Genomic DNA, 25,438 nt, shown 5'->3' on the forward strand with positions numbered 1-25,438 from the left:
TTTAGACTTCCTATTCTGGCCTTAGGTAATATCAATTTTACCTCCTATAAACAACCAAATAGCCTATTTAATTTTCATATGAATCTCCTTTTTTTTCTGTGTACCTTTTCTCTGTCTCTTTTTTCTCTCTGGGGAGTTTTGCTCCATCAAATCCAAGTGCAGCTGAACTTAAATCGCACTAGATTTCCCACTGGGCCTCCGCTCTTTGTGTGTGTTTACAGTCAGCTGTTTTTAGAGCAGCAGAACGCCAACGCACACATTAACGCCATGCGCACCACCGCTCACACACACTTTGGCTTAATTTAAGTGTATGCCAGCGTTTGAATTGAACGTTGGACAAAGCGAGAGAGCCGCACTTCCCCATTGACGAAACCCAAATAGTATCCGAGTGCTGCGAAAGGTATACATTATTTGTACCTAAGTAAGATAATTATAACAAGAAAGGAAGCAAACTTCGGCAAGCCGAAGTTCATATACCCTTGCAGCTATTGCAAAAATTAAATATGTTTTAAAACATTAAAATTATGATTTACTTGCGTATTTGTCTAATAACATTGAAGCTTTGATGATTTGCAGCTCAATTATTATACAGTTATTTTATATATTTTGATTATTTCTATGGGAGCTATATGATATTACGCCTTAGGTACATTTATTTAGGTACTTCCCCAATACTGATAGTATTTGTGTATTGAAAAATATTTGTTTGCTATTTACAAAGTTAAACAAAATGTATTTCCTCAACCATTTTGATAAATATTATAATATAATATAAAAAATAATAATAATGCAAAAATCAGTCCCTCAACAAGTTTTAATTTATATATTTCCAAAACAGAAATGTTTCCAATGTCTCATTTTTAGGTACAATAATTAAGGAACTCCCCCAGCACTGATAGTATCTGCGGGTCTGCTCTGGCTTACACAGATACAGGTACAGGAACGAGCGGGAGCGGAAAGCGCTCTCAGCTGGCAGCTGGTAGCTGGTAGCTTAGCAGCCGTCGCAGCAGCTCCGCAGTTTCATTTTCAGTTCTTCGTCGTTCGCGCTGCCTGAATGTTGTTGTTCTCCTCCTGCGTTCGAGCGGTATTTTTGGTCAGGAATCGAGTCCAATCGGAACGGATCGCAACGCGCTGAATAAAAACACGTTTCGCCCCAAAAAAAATTACATCTTTGGGTATTCCTGGAGCGCGCACATTACCATCTGGTAATTCGTTCTCTTCCGTAAAATCGTAGAATCGCCATCGCCCTCGCCCTTGTGGCGCATGATTTGAATAGCTGGCGTTGTTTGTTTGTTTGTTTGTTGGCTGTTTGCTGCCTCAACCATAACAAAGAAGGCACAAAAGCACGAGCACGCGTATCTCTGTATCTCTAAATATCTAAAAACGCTCCGAGCGGTCCAAGTGTTTATAAAAGTATATAAAAATGTGCGAGGGAGCGGTACTATGAACTATCTCATCTGGCAGTGGCCAAAAAAGATATAATGCTAATAGACCAAAAACACGTTTTATGCCATTTGTGTTTTGCTTTTCTCGAAAAAAACCCTCATCCCAACCGAAATCCAAAGGTGAGCACAAGTTTGAGAAATTTGATTTGAAGTAATTGCGTCGTTTTTTGAGGTTCTCTCTATATTTTTCCTGCAGTCTGCAGTCGCAGTTTTAACACACAACCCACCACCCTGATAAACTTCGCAGCAAGAGTTTACCTCCCCATCATATGTATCTTTAATGTTTTCCTGCCTTTGTATCTGACAAGAGCGCCTGCGCCCTCTCTTGAGTAAGAATTATTTGCAAATATTATCCGGTGGTGGCTGCTGGCTCATGAGTTTTCAAATGTTTATTCCCCGAGCGCTATTTGTTAATAGCATATGACACATATGTAACACACATCTTCCAACACTCGCGCAACCATCCGAAATATGAAAACTAGATCAGGCCAGAGACAGAGAGTGAACTATGAACAGAGTTCATAGATTCGGCGGGAGGAACATACAAACTGACCTACTTTGATTTTGCAGTTAGGGTAGGGCCTATCATCTCGGGTCATCCACCCACAAAATCCACGACGCGAGAGGTATGCGAAATCTAAGTTCTGAGGAACCCCAAATTCGAAACTTCCCATCGTCCGACTGCTCAGATTCTTCAGATTAGACCATCCGCAGCTGTGCGTGGCCAATTTTGAGTGCCGGCATTGAGATAAGAAGTCGATGGCCGACAACAGCTGGCAGTCGAATAGCCGGGCCATATAACCCGTAGTTTGTGCGATTACGCGCCTTACATCTCCGGCGATTAGCGTAAGGAAACCCGCCGCCCAGTAGCAGGAAGCCTATCGGATCGGCCATCTAATCGTGAATCGAACTGCAAGCAAATCTGTAATAAAAACTCGTGTACACTAAGAAAATCCATAGGCCTAAACACAAAGCACGGATACGATAAACATAAACCGCAAAATGTATTTACCGCAAACATAAACAAGAGCCTAACAAAACTTTAAACTAATAAACACTTCGTTTATAAAAGTGTGGAGAAACCATTTCCTACTCCATAAGTTTCTAAAATTGCGGCTTGATAACAAGTCTATGTAATTGAGTATGTATGTATGATTGAAATATTTGAACTTTAGTTTCGTATAGAAAAAGGGTGTACAAATAAATAAATAAAACACTTATATAGAATCATTTGCAAACTTTCTTCACAATGTAGTAAACTGTAAACTTGTAGTGCGAATTTCCTTGCAGTGTAGGAGTAAGTGGGAATTCTCATCGCTGAACGGTAAACGAACAAATCTTATCAGACGGCCACCTGCAAAATTGGTTCCCAGTGCAGGCAAACCCAGCCTCATTTCTCAACTTCCCATTACAGTGGACTTTGCTAGTCTTGCGATGAGCGCTCTTCCAACCACAATTTCTCCGATTCATGTGTATAGGTATAGGGTACAAGTGCACTAAAACAGCAGTTCTTGGCCGGTAAAGCTGTTTATGAAGCCGATTCTGTGAGCCCTCAAGTGTCTGGCATTGAATTCAGTGGCGTACAACGTTTATCGGGTGTTCTTGATGGGTGTCGTCGTCGTTTCTCAACTGGGTCTGGGTCTGGGTCTCTGTGTCTGTGTCTGGGTCTCTGGGCATTGTTCAGTAATTAGAAATTCATGCTGCTAGCTGCCATTGAGCAAGCTACAAGCTAACGCTTTGCGAGACCTTTAGAATCTGGGGGTGGTGGGCTGTACTTCCTGCCCTGTGTGATGTAATATATACCCGTAGTGTGTGGAAAGAGTGTTTAAGAGCACTTAAATATGTGTGCGAGAATGCCAAATCAATAGAGAAATGCCTGTGGCGGGATGCCTCCATTTAAATTATGCTTGATTTGCATCGTTTTCCCATTTCCCTTTCATTACAGAGCTGAACTGAGAGGGAGTCAACCTACATTATTCATGTACTTCCAATGCAGATGCCAATCCTCAGTGAATTCAATTAAATAGAAGCATTCTTCGAGAGTCACAAGTCACTACACATCACAAAACAAGCTGAATAACCGAGCATAAATCAATTGAGCCAAATGCTGATGCCATATGCCAATAGCAATTGCACGAAACAAAACTAAACGGATTCTCAAACGAAACCCCACAAATGAAAGCCATGAATGAGCTACAGGCCTCCAGTGTCCCGCTGGTGGACAAGTGCTCCTCCCACGCCGTCGTACTGCCGGCGGCCAAAAGCCCCAACAAAGTGTCCGATTCGGCGGCCACAACAACACCCAACGCCGTTTTATACACAAGCGGTAACATGTCCCTAACAACGCTCTCCACTGGCAGCAGCATCCCAATTGCGAATCCGAATCCCAAACAGGAGCCAGCGCCGCTCCTCAGCCAGCTGAAGTTGACCAACGACTTGAAGCCGAACACTCACGGGTGAGTCTAGACAATTGAGAAAATGTCAAGTTTACATTGCTTAGCGAAAGTTTAATTTAAAGCCCACGAATAGGGGTCTATATTAATTCGGTCAATATCTATTAAAAAACTAAAAATTTACCAAATCGAACCATAATTTTAGAAGATATTAAGAAAGTTGTAATTATGACGTCACTGCATATTTTGAAAACGAAGGGAGAGCTTGCAGTTCGGCAGATGACGCCACCTAAAACTTGACTGTTTTCCTTAACTTGGAAATTATAGCCTTCCTTTTTGTTCCAAAACTAAAACTTTTCAGTTTGGAATGAAATGGGAACCATAATAAGATGATGAATAGAGTAACTGTCTTCTGTTAATGAGGTTCAGGTTCGAATCTCGCAGCTGTCTATCTTTTTTTCTTAATAACTTTATTACTATTTTCGAGTATCTAGTCAACATAATAAACCTGTTTTTTCTGTGTAGTTCGCCTTTAATTGCATTATGCGGGATTAGACTCGAGCAGAACTGGGTTTTTGGTTACCCAGGGAACTGCCACACTCCAGCTGTGGGGATTATAAGCGGGAATGAATTGAATTATGTCCCTCTGACCCTGAACTGCTGTATAATATTGCATTCGTTGGTGCGGCCACTCGGCAATTTCCGCTTGTGCAAGCCAGGGGCCTTCTGGCTTTCCTGTGGGTGAAATGGGTGGGTGGAAAGATTACCAAGTATCAGCTAACTTATCACACTGTCACAAGTCACTTTTTCGCTGAGGTGACACTTCTATTTTTAGCACATCCTGCGTAAAATCATTAAAAAAGAATCAAAGCAGCGAATGGGAGTGTGGGAATGCGAGTAGGAGCTATTAATAAGACCGTCGAGTCAAAATTAGCACGCATCTGTAATGTTCGTATCTTTTTTCCGTTTGGAACATGCCACCTGCCACGACATTAGGGTGTGTCGGAAAATGGAAACGGAAAAGAAGGAGCTAAAGACCTGGAAAATCGATGACTCCGTCTCACAAATCGCGTGTTGGCATGGAAATGGTACCAACCACGCCCCCTCCAGAAATATGCACAGTTGTAAAAATAATTTTAAAGTGTGTCCTAGTAAGGCAACGGAAACTGTGAAAACTTTGGGTCTAAAGTTGCATTAGAGTTGAAAAACTTTAAGCTCTAAACTTTAAATGGTATCCCATTCAACCTTGAACTGTTTTTCCTAGTTGCTTGATTAAAATGCAAATAGAAAATCTATGGGTAAATGAACACGCCCACGAACAAATCAATGCAGGAGCAATGTAATTAAAATTGTGCTGTGCTGACGGGGTCTTTTAAAGGACATCCTCTGAATGCTGTACAGTAATCAGGTTGTTTGGTCCCCAGGACCAAGGTCTCGATGGGAAACAGGACAGGAAAGCAGCCTTAAATGCCACACTATCCTACATGTCCTTTCGACCCAGTCTGCCTCCCCTTTTCACCCGCTGTCGGCACTGCCATAAATAATAAGCCACAATCAAACGCACAAGTATGCGGAGAGGGAAACAAGAGGAAAAAAACATGTAACAGTGAATGAAACGCCGCCGAACGGCAAAAGCCGTAAAAGCCATAAGACCAAGCAAAACAATACAAAGGAAGGCAGACAAAAGGGGTCCTGGGGGCTCAGAAAATTATAAACGCCGAATCGAGGGTACTCTCGTTGTATGGAAATATAAAACCTATTGAATTGAATAGGTTTTTGACAGACACAAAGAATGCAATATACTGTAGTTGTATATGATTACGATATATTTGTAGTCCAGAATTCTTTTGTGGCCTACTTTCAGACACATTTTTAAATGTTTAGGGACTTTAGGGTAGACTTATACATTATTGTTAAAAAAATAAAAAAATAAAAAATCAATAAGTTTTTGAAATCACTTTTAAAAGTGTCTAAAAGTATGCAACATATTATAATTGTATATACCAACAATATATTTTTAGACCGGAAGTTTTTTGTATTGCATATTTTTAAACACGTTTTGAAATAGTTCCAAAACCGTAGTGTGGCACCCTTGATTACAATTTTTAATTAAAAATATCGGTAGTTTTGCCATTTTCCAAAGTTCCTGGTTAAGTCAAAGGACTTCTTTCCTAGCAGGGTAGCAGGACAGTCGGGGACCTCGCGGCGCCGCGTGCTTGGAAAAATCGAACAAGCCGCCAAGCTGTCCAAAGTCGTGCCGCAGTCAGCAGTTGGACTCCGTTCGGCCTTTTTAGTCCTGCGGCAACATCGCGTCTCTGTGTGCGGCACTCCGTCAGCTCTCGGTTTCTCAGCCTTAAATATTTATGTGCCTATTAGAAAAATGCTCCCACAATAGAGGGGGAGGTAGTTGAAAACTACCCGTGCTCATCCACGTGGCCGCTGTTTTACGTGTGATTTTTGCTTTATTTTTTTTTTTGCATGTGGACAAGTCTACGCTACGTGTACGCCGGTCGGTTATGTAACGCGAAGTTTGCCGCAAACTTAAAAACGCTAAAAAGGCAGAGACTTTGTGGCGCCTTCCTCAAATTTTCCCTTCTGTCGAATGACAACCTGTGCATACTTGAGGCGACTGGACGACCGCAAAAGTCAGCCAGCCAACACTCGAGGCATGTTGACCTTCTGCCCCCGCTTCGAGGGCAAAAGAAAAGCAGCAGCGGTCCTAGACAGGACCTTCTTCGACCCTCGATGTGGCAGGAGTAGTCCACCCACAACCACTCCCTCTCCCACGCCCACACATCCGTTTCCTTATATGATTGGCGGCCTTGCGAGTTTATTTAATAGCTTGAATGGGCCAGGAATTAAAGCCACATGATTGTTCCCATATGTACATATTTTCTTAATCAAAATGACTGAGGCGTATAAAGTAATGTTCTTCTTTAAATAAATTATAAACAATAATAAATTTATAAACTATTTTTGCTCAATTAGAGCCATATAATGGCACACAAATGTGGCATTTGATGTGCAAAACATTAAAATAGTTATACAAATATTTTATAAGGCATCTAGTTCAAGTAGACATATTATACAAATTGGTACAAATTTGTGTAATTAAAAACACATGATGGTTCCCAAACAATTACCATTGTGGCATATTTAATTGAGGTCTCTTTAAAAATGTGTATTATCATACACACTTTTTACTTTACTCTCCTATGTTGGAATTCATCAACTTTAATTGACTCGCCTATGAATAAAGCCTTCTTAAAGGCGAAAGATACCATCGTTTGGCACACTTGCTTTTATTAATACTTTTATTAATCACAATGAACTGCCGCCTGGCATTTTTAAATCGCTTAATTGCCGCTAAGCGGGATGATCTAACGCCAGCTGATATTTCCGGTTGTGCCTAATCAGTGCGAACACAACAATGTAACTGGCCCCGCGACCTCAAGGTTCGGACATTTAGAAATTCTGAACTAGAAACAGTAGCTAAGCAGATAAAAAGTTACTACAGCAGCAGCAGCAGCAGCTGTTTTAAGGCCGGCTATCAATCAATTAATGCCTTCGAACCTGGCAACAATTACCACGCATTAAGATTGATAAGCAATCAAGAAAGAAATGAAGAGAACCCGAAGGGATTGCGTGACTGACTCCATTTGAATCCAATTGAATGGGTAAATTTAAAAAGACAAAAGCAAGGAGTTGCACAGAATATCATTTACAGTCATTTTTTTCCTGTTGTTCTGAGTGCATTTCGCAAGACAAAGTGTAAGTGCAAACTTCGTCGAGTCTTCGTTGAGTTGGGTTCGTTAACATGCACTCTGGGTGCATGCGCACTTGAAATGTACTCGCTCTCGGTGCTCGTGTACCGAGATATTCGCGGGAAATGATTCGCAATACCCAAACACACACACACACACACACACACACACACAGCGGCATATTTATCGTAACTGAAAGAGGCCAAAGCGAAAGGCAAAAAAAGCAAAACAAAGCAAAACAAAACAAATCAAATCCAAGCGGAGCAAAGCTGAAATTGTTTATTAGAGTGTGTTCGTATCCGTACTAGTCTCTCAATTGTATCTGTATTCAGTTAGCATGGCCCGCAGCCAAACAGCTGACTCTTCCCTCTCCACCAATTTTATTTTAATATCTGGCCATTACGCCTCGAGTTGCGGCACGAAATTATAGAAACATATTTGAGCGGAATTCAGACACGGTAATTGGCCTCTCTTTATAAGGAGAATTATACATTAGCTGACCACAATATCCGGACTTTAAAGTGCGTGCAAAGCTTAGTGAATCAAAACTATTTTTATAAATTTATATGCAACTACATATATCTTTAAGTAAAATGACTAACTTAATTGCTATTAAGAAAACTTTGAGTATAGTAGTTTTATGAATTTACAACCAGCTTTATCTTTTTATGCAGTTTATTAAGAAAACTCTGAATGTAATATTTTCAAAATAAATTGCTTAGATTGCGTCTTTGATCCAAAAGCCAACAATTGATAAAAGTTTGGATAGCTTTATCTTTAAATAAAGTATGATATTTAAAAATAAACTGCTTAGCATGCGCTTATGAACCAAAAGCCAACAACTGATAAAATTTTTGATTGCCATGTGGTATTTTAAATAGTCATTCTCCAATTTCCAAGTGTCAAGCTTAACTGTTTTTTTTTACTATTATTCCCGAGTTCTCAGCACACCAGTGATAAGTAGTGCAGCTAGTTACGCTGACCTTTAATCCCCACCTACTTATTACTTGCTCTGTGCACATCGAGGGCTTCCCAATCAATCAATTTCGACCAACAACTAGCTCAACAAATTTGCACCCAAAAAGCTGTAATGTTAATTGGCATTGGTCCGCTGCACTCGTCGGCGTCGGCGGACTTATCAATCGAAGTCCGGTCCGGCATGCGACCAACCATCCAACCGACAAACCGACCACTAATGAAAACGCACTCGGCACTTTGGCCCACACATTTCATGAATGAAACAAAAAGCAGAGCGAACTCTGGCCTTTTCAATGTGGGATTGGGAGGTGGGTGATTGGGTGAATCATTCATTGAGTACTGGAAGCACGAAAGGGGAAATAAACGTTGCTGATTGATCCATTGATTGACAATTCAGGGCGTTATCATGAAGAGCTAACAAGGGGAATAAGGATTAATTATGGAGCTAAAGTTAAGCCGGTGTGTCAGCGTGGATAGTGAGGGCATCCAGAACTCAAGCTTCGAAATCGCTGCATCTGCATCATCATCCCAGTTGGATGTCAATCGCAGGAGATCCGAATATGCCGCGGCCTATGCCGAAATGGAACAGCAGCGCTCCATGTCCTTGGTGCAGACCAAGTTGACCAAGAACGGATGCTGTGTCAGTGCACTGCAGAAGAGGCCCAAGTAGGAATTAACAAAAACCTTCTAAAGATATTAAAATTACTTCAAATAATTAATTACACAATTAAAAATTACTTCTATGATTATTTTCAGGTCCCAGAACAACCTATGCAATGGCGGCTTGGGCAGCAACAACCATGCCTTGGCGCCCAAGGTGGCCAACAATAGTGGCAGTAGTGCCAATGGCCAGAAAAAGGGCACCATCGCCCTGTCACATCTGCCCCAACGACCGCCGGTGGACATCGAGTTCTGTGATATCTCCTACTCGGTCGCCGACGGCCATCGGCGGGGATTCAAGACCATCCTCAAGAGCGTCTCGGGCAAGTTCCGAAATGGCGAGATCACAGCCATTATGGGACCCTCCGGTGCCGGAAAAAGCACGCTGATGAACATCCTGGCGGGCTACAAGTGAGTTCAACATTTAATCTTATTCGGTTTGTGCCCCCCTTTCCGGTTAACAACATAAAAAATGTTTAATGGCAAACCTTCAGCTGTTAAATTAGCTGTTTTGGTCCTTTGAGCCGGATACTCGCTGTCTTGAACAAAATGTGTTATTATTTGTTTACACAGGAGTAAATACTTTTATTTTAAAAGCAATGATCATGTCTTCCAATGGCACAAAAAGCGAAAACAAAAACCGACTTTCCCAATAGTATAGACAACTTTGACTGACAAACTCCTTTTTTTGTCCCTAGGACTGCTCAACTTAGTGGTTCTGTGCTGATCAACAGCAAGGAGCGAAATCTGCGGCGCTTTCGGAAGCTCTCCTGTTACATCATGCAGGACGATGTGCTGATTGGCAATCTAACTGTTCGCGAGGCCATGATGGTGGCCGCCAACCTCAAGCTGGGCAAGAATATGATCAGTTACGCCAAAGTGGTCGTTGTTGAGGAGATCCTCGAGACGATTGGCCTAAAGGAGTCGGTAAACACCCTGACATGCAACCTGTCCGGTGGCCAAAGGAAACGGCTATCGATCGCCCTCGAATTGGTCAACAATCCACCCGTGATGTTCTTCGACGAGCCCACCTCCGGACTGGACAGTTCAACCTGCTTCCAGCTCATTTCGCTGCTGAGATCACTAGCCCGCGGAGGACGCACCATAGTCTGTACAATTCACCAGCCGTCGGCGCGACTTTTCGAGAAGTTCGATCATCTGTATTTGCTGGCCCAGGGACAATGTGTCTACGAGGGCAGAGTGAAGGGCCTGGTGTCGTATCTCTCTTCCTTGGGCTACGAATGCCCTTCGTATCACAATCCTGCCGATTACGTTTTGGAAGTGGCCTCTGGCGAGTACGGAGATGCTGTACCGAAACTGGTGCAGGCAGTGAAAAGTGGAGCTTGCAAAAAGTATGCGCAAAAGGATTATGTACAAACCTTGGCCCAAAAGAGCTGCAACAATGATATCGTCAAGGGCAGTGGAAGTGGGGCGGAGAATACGACAGCTACGTTAACCCTGCAGGATGAGAAGCCGCCACTGGAACGCTCCAGTGCCGAAGATCCCGCGGAGCTAAAACCACCGAAGCTGGAGTCTCAACAGTCTCAAAACTCCGACTGCAGCGTTGTGAATATGCCAACCACTGGTGTGGACGACAGTTGCAGCTTCAGCTCTTCGAAGGGCACCCAAAATGCGGTGGGTTCGGGCTCGGGCGGACCCAGTGCCGTTGTGGGCTGCATGACCTCGCTGCTGGACTCGCACGAGAGCGTCGTCACACTGCCCAACAAGACGGGTTTCCCCACCAGCGGATGGACACAGTTCTGGATCCTGCTCCAGCGCTCATTTCGCACCATTCTACGCGACAAAATGCTGACCCACATGCGGCTCTTCTCACACATCATTGTGGGAGCAATCATCGGAATGATCTACTATGATGTGGGCAACGAGGCCAGCAAAATCATGAGCAATGCCGGTTGCATCTTCTTCGTCTCACTGTTCACCACCTTTACGGCAATGATGCCCACCATTCTGACCTGTGAGTTTATGGATTTCCAAGTTTTTTTGACATTTTACAATAATCTGGAATCTTTAATTCGCAGTTCCCACTGAAATGTCAGTGTTCGTGAGGGAGCATCTCAATTACTGGTACTCACTGAAGGCTTTTTACTTTGCCAAGACCATAGCGGACCTGCCTTTTCAGGTGAATAAAATTATTTCATTTTAAGTAATCAATAAATTCCTTGAAAAAGTTGTATCTTTGTATGGTTGCGGAATTTTTTAAAATTGGTTTATTAGAATCTTCTTTAAGTCACAACTGTTAATCCGGTATATTCTCTTACAGATCGTATTCTCCAGCGTCTATGTTCTAGTGGTGTACTACCTAACATCGCAGCCGATGGAATTGGAGCGGGTGTCAATGTTTGTGCTCATCTGCGTGCTTAACTCACTGGTGGCACAATCGCTGGGACTGCTGATCGGGGCGGGGATGAATATCGAAACGGGCGTATTCCTCGGTCCCGTGACTACTATACCCACGATTTTGTTTTCCGGGTTCTTTGTTACCTTTGACACCATACCTGGCTATCTGCAATGGGTCACGTACGTCAGTTATGTGCGCTATGGGTTCGAAGGTGAGTTTTGATAGCCTCTGCGCTATATTATCATAAACTCATAGAACGATTCTTTTTTCTTAAGGTGCCATGGTGGCGATCTATGGAATGGATCGGGCCAAGATGGAGTGCAACCAAATATATTGCCACTATCGTGTGCCAAAGAAGTTCCTCGAGCAGATGTCCATGGAAAATGCTCTGTTTTGGGTGGATGCCGTTGCCCTGATTGGAATCTTCTTTGCCCTGCGCATCGTGGCATATTTTGTGCTGCGATGGAAACTGCACATGATCCGCTAAACGGACGATTCGCGGGATTTGTTCATAGTCTAGGGTTATCATTAGTATCATACGTTAGAGATCACCTGTACATAGAAAACAAAAAAAGGGCAAGGAAGGTGGGGACAGTAGTTGGAAAGGAGAATGGATATGGATTGTAACCAGGCGTAGCTTTACCGCATTCTTCAACTTTTCGCCCCTCGGGCTTTGTACGTTTATACAGACAAGAGACACTTACAAGAGCAAAAGTATCTAGGAGACGATTCTAAATATATTCCCATGAATACATATATACATATACCCATACAGTAGCTGTTCTGCATACCAAAACAAATGGAATTTACATAGATCTATATATATAAATAGGATTACCCACGTAGAACCCCACATACACATACTCACTTAAATTGAGGAATAATTCTTGTGACCAAGCAGAAAAGAGTCTGAACTTAAGTAGGTTGAAAACATAACAAATTGTAGAGAAGATCCTTCAGTGTGGAATTTAAAAGAAGACGACGACGATGACGACGACTTTCTCCCAACGTTCTTCACTCCGTCCCTATGTTTTACTCTCTCAAATTCCCTTTCTGCAAGAGAAGAAACCACCACTCTCTACTTTTTCGGTATCCTATTTTTAACCCAGAAAGGAACCAGCGTGCAATCGAGCGGAAGTTAAGGCGAATGTGGAAATGCGGAAACGGAAACCATTCCCTTGTGATAGAAATAGCGGTGCAGTTCGGGTTGGGAAATCCATTTCCCGGACAGGGGAGGTAGAAAATAAAAAAAGAGGGGGAACCTGGCCAACTGGTGATATCAAGCAATTACTATTATTACGAGCACGTATGAAGGCGATGGGGATACAACCGGATTTGTGTTAGCTACGCGTATTTGTGATTATAAACTTTTTAATTTAGTACATGTTTAGTTTAATTTTATACGTCTACATTTATCATGCCAAAATAAATGCAATTTTCATTTAAACCGCACTCTTTTTCTTTTCCCAATAAGTTTTTTAGTTTTCTCTTTGTTATGCCAAAGTTAAAGACAAAGTAAATCGAAGATAGGTATTACGGGTGTGATTCTGAGTGATACGCAAAGCAAGTTGAACTCTTTTTGAACAGAAATCGTTGGCAAACATATTCGGACTCCTTTGGGGAGCATATTGTAGCATTATTACTGTCTATTAAGCAATCTATTGAAGACGTCCCCGAATATATCTGTTGTATTTGGTGTATTGTATTGTATATTTCGATAGTTTGTAGCGCATGTTACCCCTGAACACAAAAGTTAAAGAATGGTCATTATTGTACACAAAGACATATTACAGATTACTGTCAAAACCTGGTAGAGTAATTTTAATAAAGAATCCAAAGCATCATCAAGTCAAGAAGAGAATTTGGCTAGTTCAATTCGCAAGTTAAAAAATTTGCTTTAATAGGTTGAATTAATCTTTACAATACGCCACCTATTGAGTAAATTTCGTAGACTAGCCTGGACAAGAACCATATATGATAGCCAATGCAGCAACCATTAAAATCACCCTCTTTTGGAATTTTTTTTGTCAAATGTCTTTTACACCCGTCCTGGTTGGGTTCCATGTTTATAGATATCACTACTGACGGCCGTCCACGTAGTGACAATTGGAAGCATCCATTATTGTTTTTATCAAACATAAACTCCTCTTGGCAAGGTAAGCCTAAAGTGACGATATAACATTTTTACCAAAAAAAATTAAATTAAAATAAAGTTAATTTTTATGGTATAATAAACATTTATCATAACAAGCTTTAGTATCGGACATTTTTCAAGTTAGAAGTGCAATCGTCACTTTAAGTTGACCTCCTAAAGAGGTAAATAAAAATACAAGAAAAGTATAAACAAGATTTATAAAACAAAAAAATAAGTAATAAAATATAAATATAAAAAATTGTGAGTATCAGATTTTGGTCGTCTTGAAATTTTCTCTTCTTCTAATAAGCAATAAATTAAAAAAGTCGTTAAATTGTAGTTTATTGTTAATTTTTTTGTTACTCAAACTACTGAAATTCGAAAGCCACCCCATTTTAAGTTCTAATTAGATTTAGCTTTTTTTTAAGTGTTTAATTATTTAAATATCCATTTTATAATTTTAACCTTATTTACTAAATAATAATGGGTATTTCAGCATTTTATTTCTAATATAAATGGCACTGTCATTTCGTTTTTGACACACATGGGGAGCGTACCCCAAAAAATCACCCTTCCTTGAGAAGGATCAAAGAGCCAGATGAGTCGGTTGCAATGGGAATGGAATGACAGTTGCAACGTCACCGGTCAAACGGAGTGATTTTTATTGGCTTGTTGCTTTTTCGATTCCCTGATAAATTGTTAATGTCCCCATACACAGACACACATGCAGGTCTAGCCATAGAATCACACACTCACACACATGTGTTGCACAAATGCAAACGTTGCAAATTTATTATTTATGTCCCGTTAAGCTTTGTGCGCATAAAGGAAGGGCGCAGGGGGGAAATAGGATGTGCAGGGATACAGGTCTAACATCCTGCGACAATTTCAGCGCTGCAGATGCGCCAGAACGGAAAAACACACAGAAAACGGAATTAATTTCAAACACTAATACTAATTAATGTGAGTTTTCAAATTAAAATAAATATTTATTTTGTACAGTTGATATGTTTTCCTGCCTAAAACCAATATCAATCGTCTACCAAAAACATTAAAAAACATCAAACTGTAACTGATAAAAAAACGAGATTTTTCTTAAAGCAGCTAATTTGCAGGTATGTATAAGCCATGGGTATTTTTATTTATTTTAAACAAATTAATATTTTCCCCAGTTAATAATTCCATGATATATCAAGTATCCTAGAAATTTTCCCAGTACAGGCCCCGTAGGAAAATGATTTTATTTTAGGCTACAATTTTCGGCCCACCGTATAAAATTGCATTTTATGTGTGTGCATAGGAAATTTGTCCATTCCTGAGGGGAAGGGCGGAGAAACCTGACCCTGCAGCAATTTCAATACATCAAACAAATCATTTGGGTATTTGTAGGTTGGTATGGATAGGAAGGGAAAAGCTTATCAAAGACAGACGCTAAACATGTTTGCTTAGGGTTGGTAAAACATCGATAGTTTTATCGGTAGCTTTTTCTATATATGGTAGCCACTATCGATATTATCGATAGTATTGAGAGCTGTTTAGCCTCTGAAAAAATTATGTAATTTCAATAAAACAAATCCAAGTTTTTAATTTTTTGCTGATTAACAAAGCAAATTATAATAAATTTGAATTTAAATCATTTAAAAAACTTAATTTAACTTCATAGTCTACCTCAAACCTTTTGGATATGCAGTATGCCCTGAAAGTTTCTAGAAATATACTGCAATATACTCTAAATATTCTTCTAATAACCATAATAAAAAAATATTTTTAAATAACGATGGTATCGATGGCGAACCAAACCATCGATGTTTGCTAAATTGTTCGACTATCGATATTATCGATAAGGCTATCGATTTTTTTACCAACCCTATTTTTACTGCTATGTGCCCGGCAATTAATGACCGCTGCCAAATCGAGCCCAACAACGAGCAAAGTGCAGTTCGCACTTTAATTAATTAGACATTCATTTGCAGCATTCCCCCAGGCCTCTATATCTGACTCCCCCCTTCTGTCTTCTGTCGTTTCAGTCGTTATCCCAAGCTGTGCTGTGTGTCTCTGTTTGCCGATTTGTAATGTGGCAGCGGCAGCAGCATCCCATCGGCACCGAATTTCAGGTGCATTATGCTTCGCAGGCGTAATAAATTAGCACAAACATGCCACTAAAATGGCACCACGCCCACCTGCTGGCCCCGAAGGCACTGGCGAGTGACCCACTCTAAAATGCTGTCAATGCAGTTCGCATGCCTATGCAATCCCCACACTTAAAAAAAAAATAAAATGTCATAAACATCGAAATAAAACTTTTTATTCTGATAAAGTATCAAAATATTAAGAATTCCGAATTCGAATGCTTTAAATAAAAGTTATAGACTTAAAAGTTCAGGTTTTTTGTCACTTTTCTAAAAAGTTATTTTTCGGAAATTAATTTTGGAGTTATATCGTTAAAACGAACGACTCACAATTTCAAAGCAAAATTTAAAAGCATATTTTTAGAAGCTTAAGGCACAAGACTTTAAAGATATGCCACTTTGAAATCGGTTGGCGGAAAGAAAAGTTATGGAATTAAAACTGCAGGTTTTGCTCACTTTTCTGCAAAGACGATTTTTTCTGTTTATAGAATTAACAGTGTAGGTTTTTGGTCACTTTTCTGCAAAGCTATTTTTCGGAAATTAAATTTGAAGATTATCGTTAAAAAAAAAACCAACTCTCAATTTCAAATAAAAATTAAAATTTATATTTTTGAAATTGCATCTGTATGATATTATTTTTTAGCAACAAATTTTCATTAACGAGCAATGGAAGATCAAACTATTTTGGATATGTTTTTTTATCTGTGCATTCTCATCCTCATTCGCATCGCTCGCATCCATTCCAATTCAGCCCAGCAGGTACAACAGCACGCCTGGGATTTGGCCTGGGATTTGCGCACAATGTGTTTAGTGGCAGCAACACCAGTTTGATGGTTCCAGGATGCAGATGCAGCACCTGGAGGAGGAGGAGGAGGAGGGGCAGGTGACACTCCATCGGTGACGAGGACAACTAAATCAAATGAAATGTATTCAATGCATAGCCAAGTAACCGGGGCTAGTTGCTTTTGTTACTCGGGGACCAGGGCATTAATTGCAAATGCAACTTTAAATTCGCCCCATTGCATTTGTTCAGGTTAACTGCCGCATGAAGTTTGTGGACATTTCAACTGAAGCAAAGACTGCCAACAAAATCGATATTTATAACAAATATAAATAATATTTCAAGGAATAAAGAGCAATAAAACAAAAAAAATTTCAAATATAGCCCAATAAAGTAGGCAAAACATAATGTTTTATGTGACTTTTATTTGTACCATATTTATTTCATAAGTTCTTTAGTTTGGTCCTAATATTTTGTAATAAAGTATTTATTTCCATTTAATTTTTAATCCATTAATGATTTATCCCAGCACCATTTAAAAATAATGGCAAGTCTTAAACTTGGCCTGGAATTTTTTATAGGAACTTTCGAATGATCAGCATTGGAAAATAGTTGGAAATTTCTTCGTGCTGCCTTGTCCTCTGAGATGCAGTTTGGACTCAAGTTTTCCCCGCTCCCCCTTCTGACTTCACGCTGCATTCGAAATTTATGGGTTTTATTGTGTGATTTATGCATCGTTCACCCAATGTCCGAATGGCGAAATGGCGAAATGGCCATTCGGCCAGCGCACGCAACTTGGCAAAAGAGAAAAGCGTGGAGATTTTTACGCCAGAAATGCGCCCATCGACTGCGTGTTAAGTCTCGCACACACACGCACTGTCAGTCATGGGGTGAAAAAGAGAGGGGGAGAAAGTTTTTTATTGCCGTCAGTTTTTATTGCCGGCCAGTGCACTGCCGCTCGTGTTTTACTTATTTAATTTCTCAGCTCAGTTTTCAGTGTTCAGTGTTCAGCCCGGCGTGTCCATGTCCGTGTCCATGTCGCGGGGTGTTTGGCCAGGAGAAGGGCGGACCACGACGGCGACGACCCAGCCCGGTAATTGACAGCGGAAGGAGCACGTGTGAGGTCATTGATATGGCGCTCTGGCCCGCTAATGTGTCTGCAAAACCCTCAACCCTCGATCCCCGATCCCCGACCCGGACCGCATTATGCCCAACACACAATGGCAATGCCAGGGAGACGAGAACGTGCCATAAATCCCAATCAGGAAGGTGGCAGTGCAGGCGCTGCCATTCCAGTCAACAATCAGGCACATTACGCATACGCCCCGTTTGCAAGTCACAGATCACAATCCATCACTACGAACCGCTGAGCTCGCGAAAGGGCACTTTTCAATATAAGAATTTGGCATTATGTGTATTGAAATGTTTCTAAAGCACTTTCCTTCCTACAAACAGTCATCATTGAAAAAAGCAATATATATAATACATATATAATAAGAGATGTTTTGTACATAATTTAAACAATTTAAAATATATTGTATTACTAAAATAAAAAAAAAAAGATTTCAACTTATTAGATATGCAGTCCTTAATGAATTTTTGGTCTTTGGGCATAACAAATTTATTTTATGATAACAAAACTGGGTTATTCACAGATGGTAAAGATATATTTAATTTACTGCCTTATGGCTCATTAAAATCGACCCAGGTGCAGGGGGGTGGGTGATTGAACGGTGAAATACAATACACTTGACCCAGGCCCACGGCCTAGTCGCATTTTATTGCCTCCAACTTTGAGTTTAAAGCCAGAAATAAAAGAAAATTTATTGCACTCGTGCAATTATTGCAAACCAAAGCAATAACCTCAGTCCCATGTGCTTGACATTGCCTCCGGGCAGGCGTTTCACGCCTCGCCAACTTGTTGGCCTGCCTCTTTGAACCTCGAGCCTCGAGCCTGACTAAAATTCCATTTTTATTGTGCTCGACACTTAACTTTATTAATTTTCCAACCAATGACGATTGCGGGGTGCGTATGGTGTGGAGAGCCCGTGCTTTGGTAATCCATTACCGCAGGTGCCGTAAAAATGCTTAGTTTACGATTTGCGATTAACGAGAAACAAGTGCGCCATAAAACTCACGGAGTCACAGGACTTTCTTTCCTTCTTTTGTTTAGACCTCCTCTTCGATTCTCTGGCTGGCATCTGGCCATTATTCGATTAATTTCAATAAAACAAATCGAAATTTTAACAGCCAGGCACACAGTTGACAGTCCTCTGCAGCTTAGCAGCGGACATAAAAATCCATGTAGCAGCAACAAATTCCAGCTGCGAAAGTGACACTAAATCTCTTCGAGTTTCGTTCGTTTAATTAAAACTTGCGACTCGTGAGTCAACTTTTACGAGTTCCCGCTCAGGTTCTGTCGCCGCCAGGGAAATTCTCTCTAACTTCCCTCTAACAAAAATTAGGCTGACAAATTATGCAAAAAGCATAAGTGCAAAAACGCGGCCCACTTAATCACTCAACTTCCACTTCCTGGGCCATCTTTTCGTGTTCCTGCGTAGCGTCAGCCAAAAGAAATTAAAGTGAAGTATGCCCAAAAACTTTGGCTGCCTTTCAAATGGCTCTCGGTTGGTGTCTCCAGTTCAGTTGCTACACCGGATGGCGGCCAAGAACTAGACGACATCGTTGAATGCCTATGCCAGCTTCGAAAGCACATAAATTTTAATAATTTATCCCATATTATTCCACTTAAGTCGTTTAGATTTTCATAATAAATTAATAACGACAAGCGTTGTGACCTTGCCGGAAACCCAAGTTATGCCCCTGATTTATACAGGCTAAGAAAATGGAGTTTGAGTTGGAAAACAACACAAAGTTTTTGAGGCATAGGACCACTTTTAATAAATAGTAATATTTATCTATATCTGTTCTGTTTTTAGATGTTAAATTCCTTTTTTTTTGATAAGTTTGTTTTATAAATATATTTCTATATACTATTTTGACCCCAGTTAAAGATTGATTCATGAAAACAAACACTCCCCGCTTTAAAATAAATATTTGTGTTGGTCTTACTATAAAAACGTCTAAATATTTCTCGCAGTGCCCTTCAGGGGTCCATTTCTATGCCCATTTGAGTCACATCAATGGCCAAAGCACAAAGTTCCAAGATTTCGACGGGGCGGAGCGACTATTAAAATGCCATGGCAACAACGGCGGCGGTGCAGACCAAAAAACAGAAATGATGCCGATGATGAGCGAAAGGCCTTGTCGCAGGAAATCCTGGGATTCAGGGCAACCACTGGGCCGCCGGATGTGCGTCTTCCCCTTCCGTTGCCACGCCCCCTGCCCACACTCTATGACCACGTGCGTTGGGCGATGTTCGTGGCTTATTTATACGCTTAATTTGCGCCACAATTTTATTTACAAATTGTTGTTGTGGGCCGCACCCAGCGAGCGGCAAGGCCAAAAGTTGTCTTGTGGTCTTGGTCTCTGGGCTGTTGGTTGTTGGATTTTTGCCTGTGTTTGCTGCGTTGGCCCGACTGAGATTTGCGGCATTTCGGTTTATGAGACAAAGGCGAAAATTTATTGTTGCGAGGGGGTTGCGGTTGGAATTTATTGGCCACCACCGCCCAGCGACAATAACACCCGGCTCAAGTGGCTCCCGTTTGGAGGTGCAACGCCTCGTTGATTAGCCTAAAGATTTCTTACTTAAAGCGGAAACAAAAATTGAGAGGCTGCACCGGAAAAGTCAACTATTAACAGCTCGTCAAAAGCGATTACTTTCCACAAAGCTTTTTATACCCTTATTATAATTTCACTCAAAAGATGGTAACGCATTGAAGGAAGAATTTTTGACCCTATAATGGATTCATTGTTTTTAAACATTAACGCATGAAAATTCAATACAATTTGGGTAGTAACTGCAAGGGTTTATAAACTTATTTGTATTTTTTACTATTTTTGCCCAATTCTATATTTTTTTATTGCAACTATCATTTCTGTTTATCAAATTCCGGCTGTTACAGCTAAAATTGAAGTCGAAATTGAGGAACTGGGAAAACACACACGGCAATCACGAAACGTTTTAATATAAAAGATGTGTGTGTGGGTGTGTGGTGTGTGTTGGCCACTCGAATTGGATCGTCCTGGCCCATTCTCCGCTTGCATATTTACAACATTTATCAGGTTGCCTCCAGCTTCGGACTTGACTCAAGTGGTCAACTGGCTGCTTGACATGCCTCCCACCTCCCACCGCCCCCTTTTCCCCTGTGGTGTTTTTCCAGAAGGATAAAGCCATCGAAGCTGTCATTATAGATTTTGCTATGATGGAAGGCCCGAACAAAAGTTGTTGATGTGCGTCTGTCTGGTTTTGTCTGTTCTGATGGCTGAGGAATACCATTTTATAGCATTCCTTGTGCTGCAGTGCCTCAGTGCTGGACATGAAAACAGAGCGCTTAGATCTGGTATGTGTGTGTGTGGTTTCCACCTGACATCTCTCCACCTTTCTCTACCCCGTTCTGTCATGCACTAAATATTGTGGTTGCCTGTGTGTCTTCCCCTTTTCATTACGTGCTCTTATTGTATGTGTTCACTTTGCTTCTCTTAAATTTGAATGGCTGCAAGTTGCCTGGCATGTTGCTGCCACTGTGTGTCGCTATCTCGGTATCTGTATCTTCAGCAACGCATCACCATGCATCTGTATCTGCGGAGCGTGTGCGTGTGTGTGAGTGTGTGTGTGTGCCTGGTTTCAAGTACCATTGAATTGATTGATGTTTGATGCACTCAACCACAACGATATGCAGCAAACCGCAACGCAGCTGCGGCAGCTTCTTGCACAGCCTCCCCTGAAAGTCCGCCTCCGCCCCTTGTCAATGCGCATTTGAGTTGCATACTTTTTGGAGTGCCGCTGGCTGACAAGAGCACAGATAAAAAACCAGATCATATCTAGGCGATGTGTAAATAATATCAAAAGCATATGCAATTTAAACTTATCTCTCCTATCGCTCTTCTTTGTCACATTGGGAATAAAACAAGTCATTATTAATGTTATATTTTATGAAAGAAAAAAAAAATTAAATTAAATTTAAAAAAATTAAAAAAAAAACTGCCTTCTAAGGTTTTTTTGTTTTAATTATTTTTGCTACCTTAATTTGGAATACTATGGTTATTACCATTATATTATTATAAACTGTCAGTTACATAAATACTCTCGAAAATTTGGTCCAACAGTTTGGAAATATATATGCCGTAATAGGCTGAAGTAAAAAAGGTCCATGTTCGAATTCCTCTGCCTTTTTAAGTTATTTTGATTTTTCCGCTACAAATATCTAAAAAAGTCTGAATATAGCCATTGAAGAATAATAAATTAATCCCAAAAAAAGAAAGGTTTTAAAATATAGAAATCATTAAAATTGATCATGATATGATCTAAATTTCTTTCTGTGCAGGTCCTGCTCTTTCCGCAAATGCGAATGCGAATGAATTTTTGAAGTTGAAGTAACACAGCGGTCCTGTGAACCGATATTCCGAGTGCAGTAATCTGACCGCACATAAATTCTCGCACAGTTTCCTATACACAATTCGCACATACTACTTTATATTTTGCAGAAGGGAAGAAGGAGAAAGCTGTATCGAATAATAAATGTGCAAAAACGTTTTGATTTACACCACGACTACGCTTTTTTAATCATATTTAAATAAATTAAACATTTATTATAGAAATGCAGTCATAAATAAATTGAGTAAATACACGGAAAAGCGAGAAAAACATAAAGCTGGAGCAGTGTTCTGCGTTCTCTGGCCAAGTTGTTTGTTATGGATATAAAATTGCCCATCAGTGGCCGCTTAGCCGCAGATGCCATGAAATTGAATTGGCGGCAAATAAAAGCGCAGAACAACCACATGCGGAATGCTCTACAACAGACCCAATTTATCATTAAATATTTGAAAGTGTGGCACACAGATTTAAATCGCGGGCTCATACTTTTTAGCTCACTTTCTAGGGTATTCAAAATGTATCACTAATGGTCCGCTTTTTATACACTTTTTTAGTTCGGTTTATTTAAATGACATTTGGTTAAGCATTAAATTGATTTCCATGACTTGTTTACTCAAGGCTTAACCAGGACGTTTCCCAACCACCCATTTCATTTGCATAATTGCCACCTAGCTGTTGAAATTAACCGCATTTATCACAAATCGCAATGGAGCGTTGAGGGAAAAAAATATGCCAATGTCGCTGGGCACTCAGCGATGCCACTTCCAAGTTGGCAACTTTTTGCCGCCTTTCTGCCGAGTGCAATGTGCACAACTATTTTCACATTTTGCACTTCCGCTATAAATTCAGGAATTTATGGTGCGTATCACTCGCTTGAATGTTTTACATGCGATTCTTGGCCCGCTCCGTAACGACTTAACTTACAAGAAGGCAGACATGGAACACTCTACAAAACTAAGACCTTTGTGACGAAAAAAAAACTTAGAAATTTTAAGAGTGATCGCCCTTTGGTAAAGAGGACGGATAGATCCCACATCGTTTTAAAATGTTGCACAATATAGTCTCAATTAAACTATCATAAATAAACTGATACAAAATATAATTTAGATATTTTTGTTTTGAATTCAAACTTATACGAATATTATCAAATCATTTAATATTTTCATTAGATTTACATAATGTAATAAGAGCATTTTATATTATTTTCTTGTATACTCTTATACGAGTTTTATAATTATAAATCTAATTATTACTATTTTTAGCCCTTAGAGTGGTAAAAGTCCCTTTAGATTTGGGTTAGGGCAGCTCAAGAGTTATGCGTCTCCAACTGAAGCTGAAAAACTTCACAACTTGAAGTTTTTGGCCACAAGTAGAGAGAGAAAAATCGCAAGAAAAAGGACTCAGAACCGTCTGCCTCTCATTGGCCGGTAGTTTTGCCTGGATAAAATATGAAAGCCTTGCTTGGCATGTTGGCTCCGTTTAATGAGCTCTACGCAGTAGAAGTTGCTTTAGAAATGGGGGGAAGTCCCGCCCGAATCGCAGTTGGGACAAGTTTAAGCCACAGATGGCTTGGCGACGCGTCGCTGCAGCTGACTGCTCCTCAATTCGCTACTGCATTGCGATTTGCGCTAATTCACGTGTTTCCGCTTGCTCGACTTCGGATTGCACTGCCCTTCAAAGTCTGGATCCTTTTGGCCTTTTCCTATTCTTTATTGCCACATTATTACACAGAAAGAAACTAGACTAGAATAATCCAGTCAAAAGAAACTAATTAAACAAGTCAGTTTTATTAATGTCAACTGTACCTCAAAATCAAAAGTTAAGAAATCTTTGGTACTGTTTTTATGTAGCTATTTAAGAATTGTATATATTTGGGAAATATTTATTAAATCTTTTTCAAAATGAGGAACAAAATTCTATCTAAGAAATACTTATTAAACCTTTATTTATTCAAAGTTCAGGAATAAAATAGGTAAGCTCAAGAGAGATTTCTACCAAATATCAAAATCTTTTTTCCCTGTGTAAAGGTTCTTTCGCTGATTTTGTGGCTGGTCAAGGACTCACTTGCAGAGATGCTGCGGCATACGCTGAAATTGTAGTAGCGGTCGCGGCTTAGCGCTTAGTAACTCCCCTTCAGTTACCGCATTTCCCCTTCTCTGTTTTCTGTTCACCTGGGCAGGTGGAAAAGTTTAGAGCTGTTGCCACGGTTGTGATTTCAGCCAAGTTGCAATGAATTACCCCAACTCGCCAGCGGATTGAAGTACGCAATGCAGCAGAAGATGGAACAGCAGTTGTCGGCCCTGAATCCCCAGTTTATTGTTCCCAACATTTCAAACACAATTGCGAAAACTTTGTGGATTTGCACTGGATCTATGCGAAGGACATTTAACGAGCTGTCTCTGGATTTTGAGTAGCGTATCAATGGCTGTCCGAGTTGCAAAACTTTTCCAGCAGATCGAATTTGCCTCAACTGTACTATGAACTCTTCGAACACAAAATGGTTGGGACCCCTCTTATTTTCCCAAAGAGCCCATTCAGCTGCTTCCACCTCATTTCCAACTGCATATGCATTTGCAACTTCTTCGGCATCATTATTTATCCGAAATTTGCTTACAAGGTGCTTACAATTTTTCCAAATATGCCAGCCAGAACAGACAGAAATAGCCACACTCAAAGTGTTATTAGTTGGCCAGAAGGAAGGCAACGGGAGGGGAACTCTGACAGCCAATGCATCGATAACAACACGAAAAAGGGGATAAGATGCACTGAGATGAAATTTTCATGTCTTGCCATTTACTGTCTTATTTCTCAATGGGTTGGAAATTAAAAAAAAAACTACATTTGATTAAAATTCAAATAATCAACGGTATACTAATAATTTGGCGAAGTAGTAAAAAAAATGTACTATAAAGGTTTTCGACTTAGTTGTTATAAGTAAAAAAGGTTGAAACTCAAAATAAAGTTTTAAATAGACTATTATTTATTATATATTTTCAAGAAGATATTAGCTTTGTTTTTCGGAATTTAAGAAAACAAATATCAAAAAGCAAACAAACAAGGCAATTTTTTTAAATTATTTTAGTTCCTACTAATGTTTTGAATTAACTATATTCTATATAAAGACTTTATATATTTTTCAGTGCACCCAAGCAAAAGCATTTGCATGGCAGCATTTGAATCATATAAAAAATGAATTGCCATTGCCTTGGCGGGTCGAGCAGTATCCATTTGATTTCATTTGCTTGCGGTTCTGGCACCTGGTTGGCCATCGATTTGAGTGCTTCGTGCTGCTCCCCGA

At 40.3% G+C, this 25,438-nt stretch overlaps 1 protein-coding gene across 2 annotated transcripts; it reads left to right on the forward strand.

The window, feature by feature from the left end:
* The first annotated feature begins 1,035 nt into the window (after positions 1-1,035).
* On the forward strand, positions 1,036-12,191 carry LOC108149399 (ATP-binding cassette sub-family G member 4). Of its 2 annotated transcripts, XM_017276937.2 has the most exons (7): positions 1,036-1,565; positions 3,391-3,901; positions 9,337-9,651; positions 9,939-11,215; positions 11,280-11,380; positions 11,522-11,810; positions 11,875-12,191. In XM_017276937.2, the coding sequence occupies exons 2-7, from the start codon at positions 3,621-3,623 to the stop codon at positions 12,084-12,086; spliced, it is 2,475 nt and encodes an 824-aa protein (XP_017132426.1). In that variant the 5' UTR covers positions 1,036-1,565; positions 3,391-3,620; the 3' UTR covers positions 12,087-12,191. The 2 variants fall into 2 exon arrangements, with proteins under 2 accessions (XP_017132426.1, XP_017132445.1); XM_017276956.2 differs by lacking the exons at positions 1,036-1,565; positions 3,391-3,901 and adding an exon at positions 9,005-9,246.
* The last annotated feature ends 13,247 nt before the right edge of the window (positions 12,192-25,438 follow it).

Source organism: Drosophila elegans, unplaced genomic scaffold, assembly GCF_018152505.1.
Source record: "Drosophila elegans isolate 14027-0461.03 unplaced genomic scaffold, ASM1815250v1 contig_814, whole genome shotgun sequence".
Taxonomy (NCBI): Eukaryota; Metazoa; Arthropoda; class Insecta; order Diptera; family Drosophilidae; genus Drosophila; species Drosophila elegans.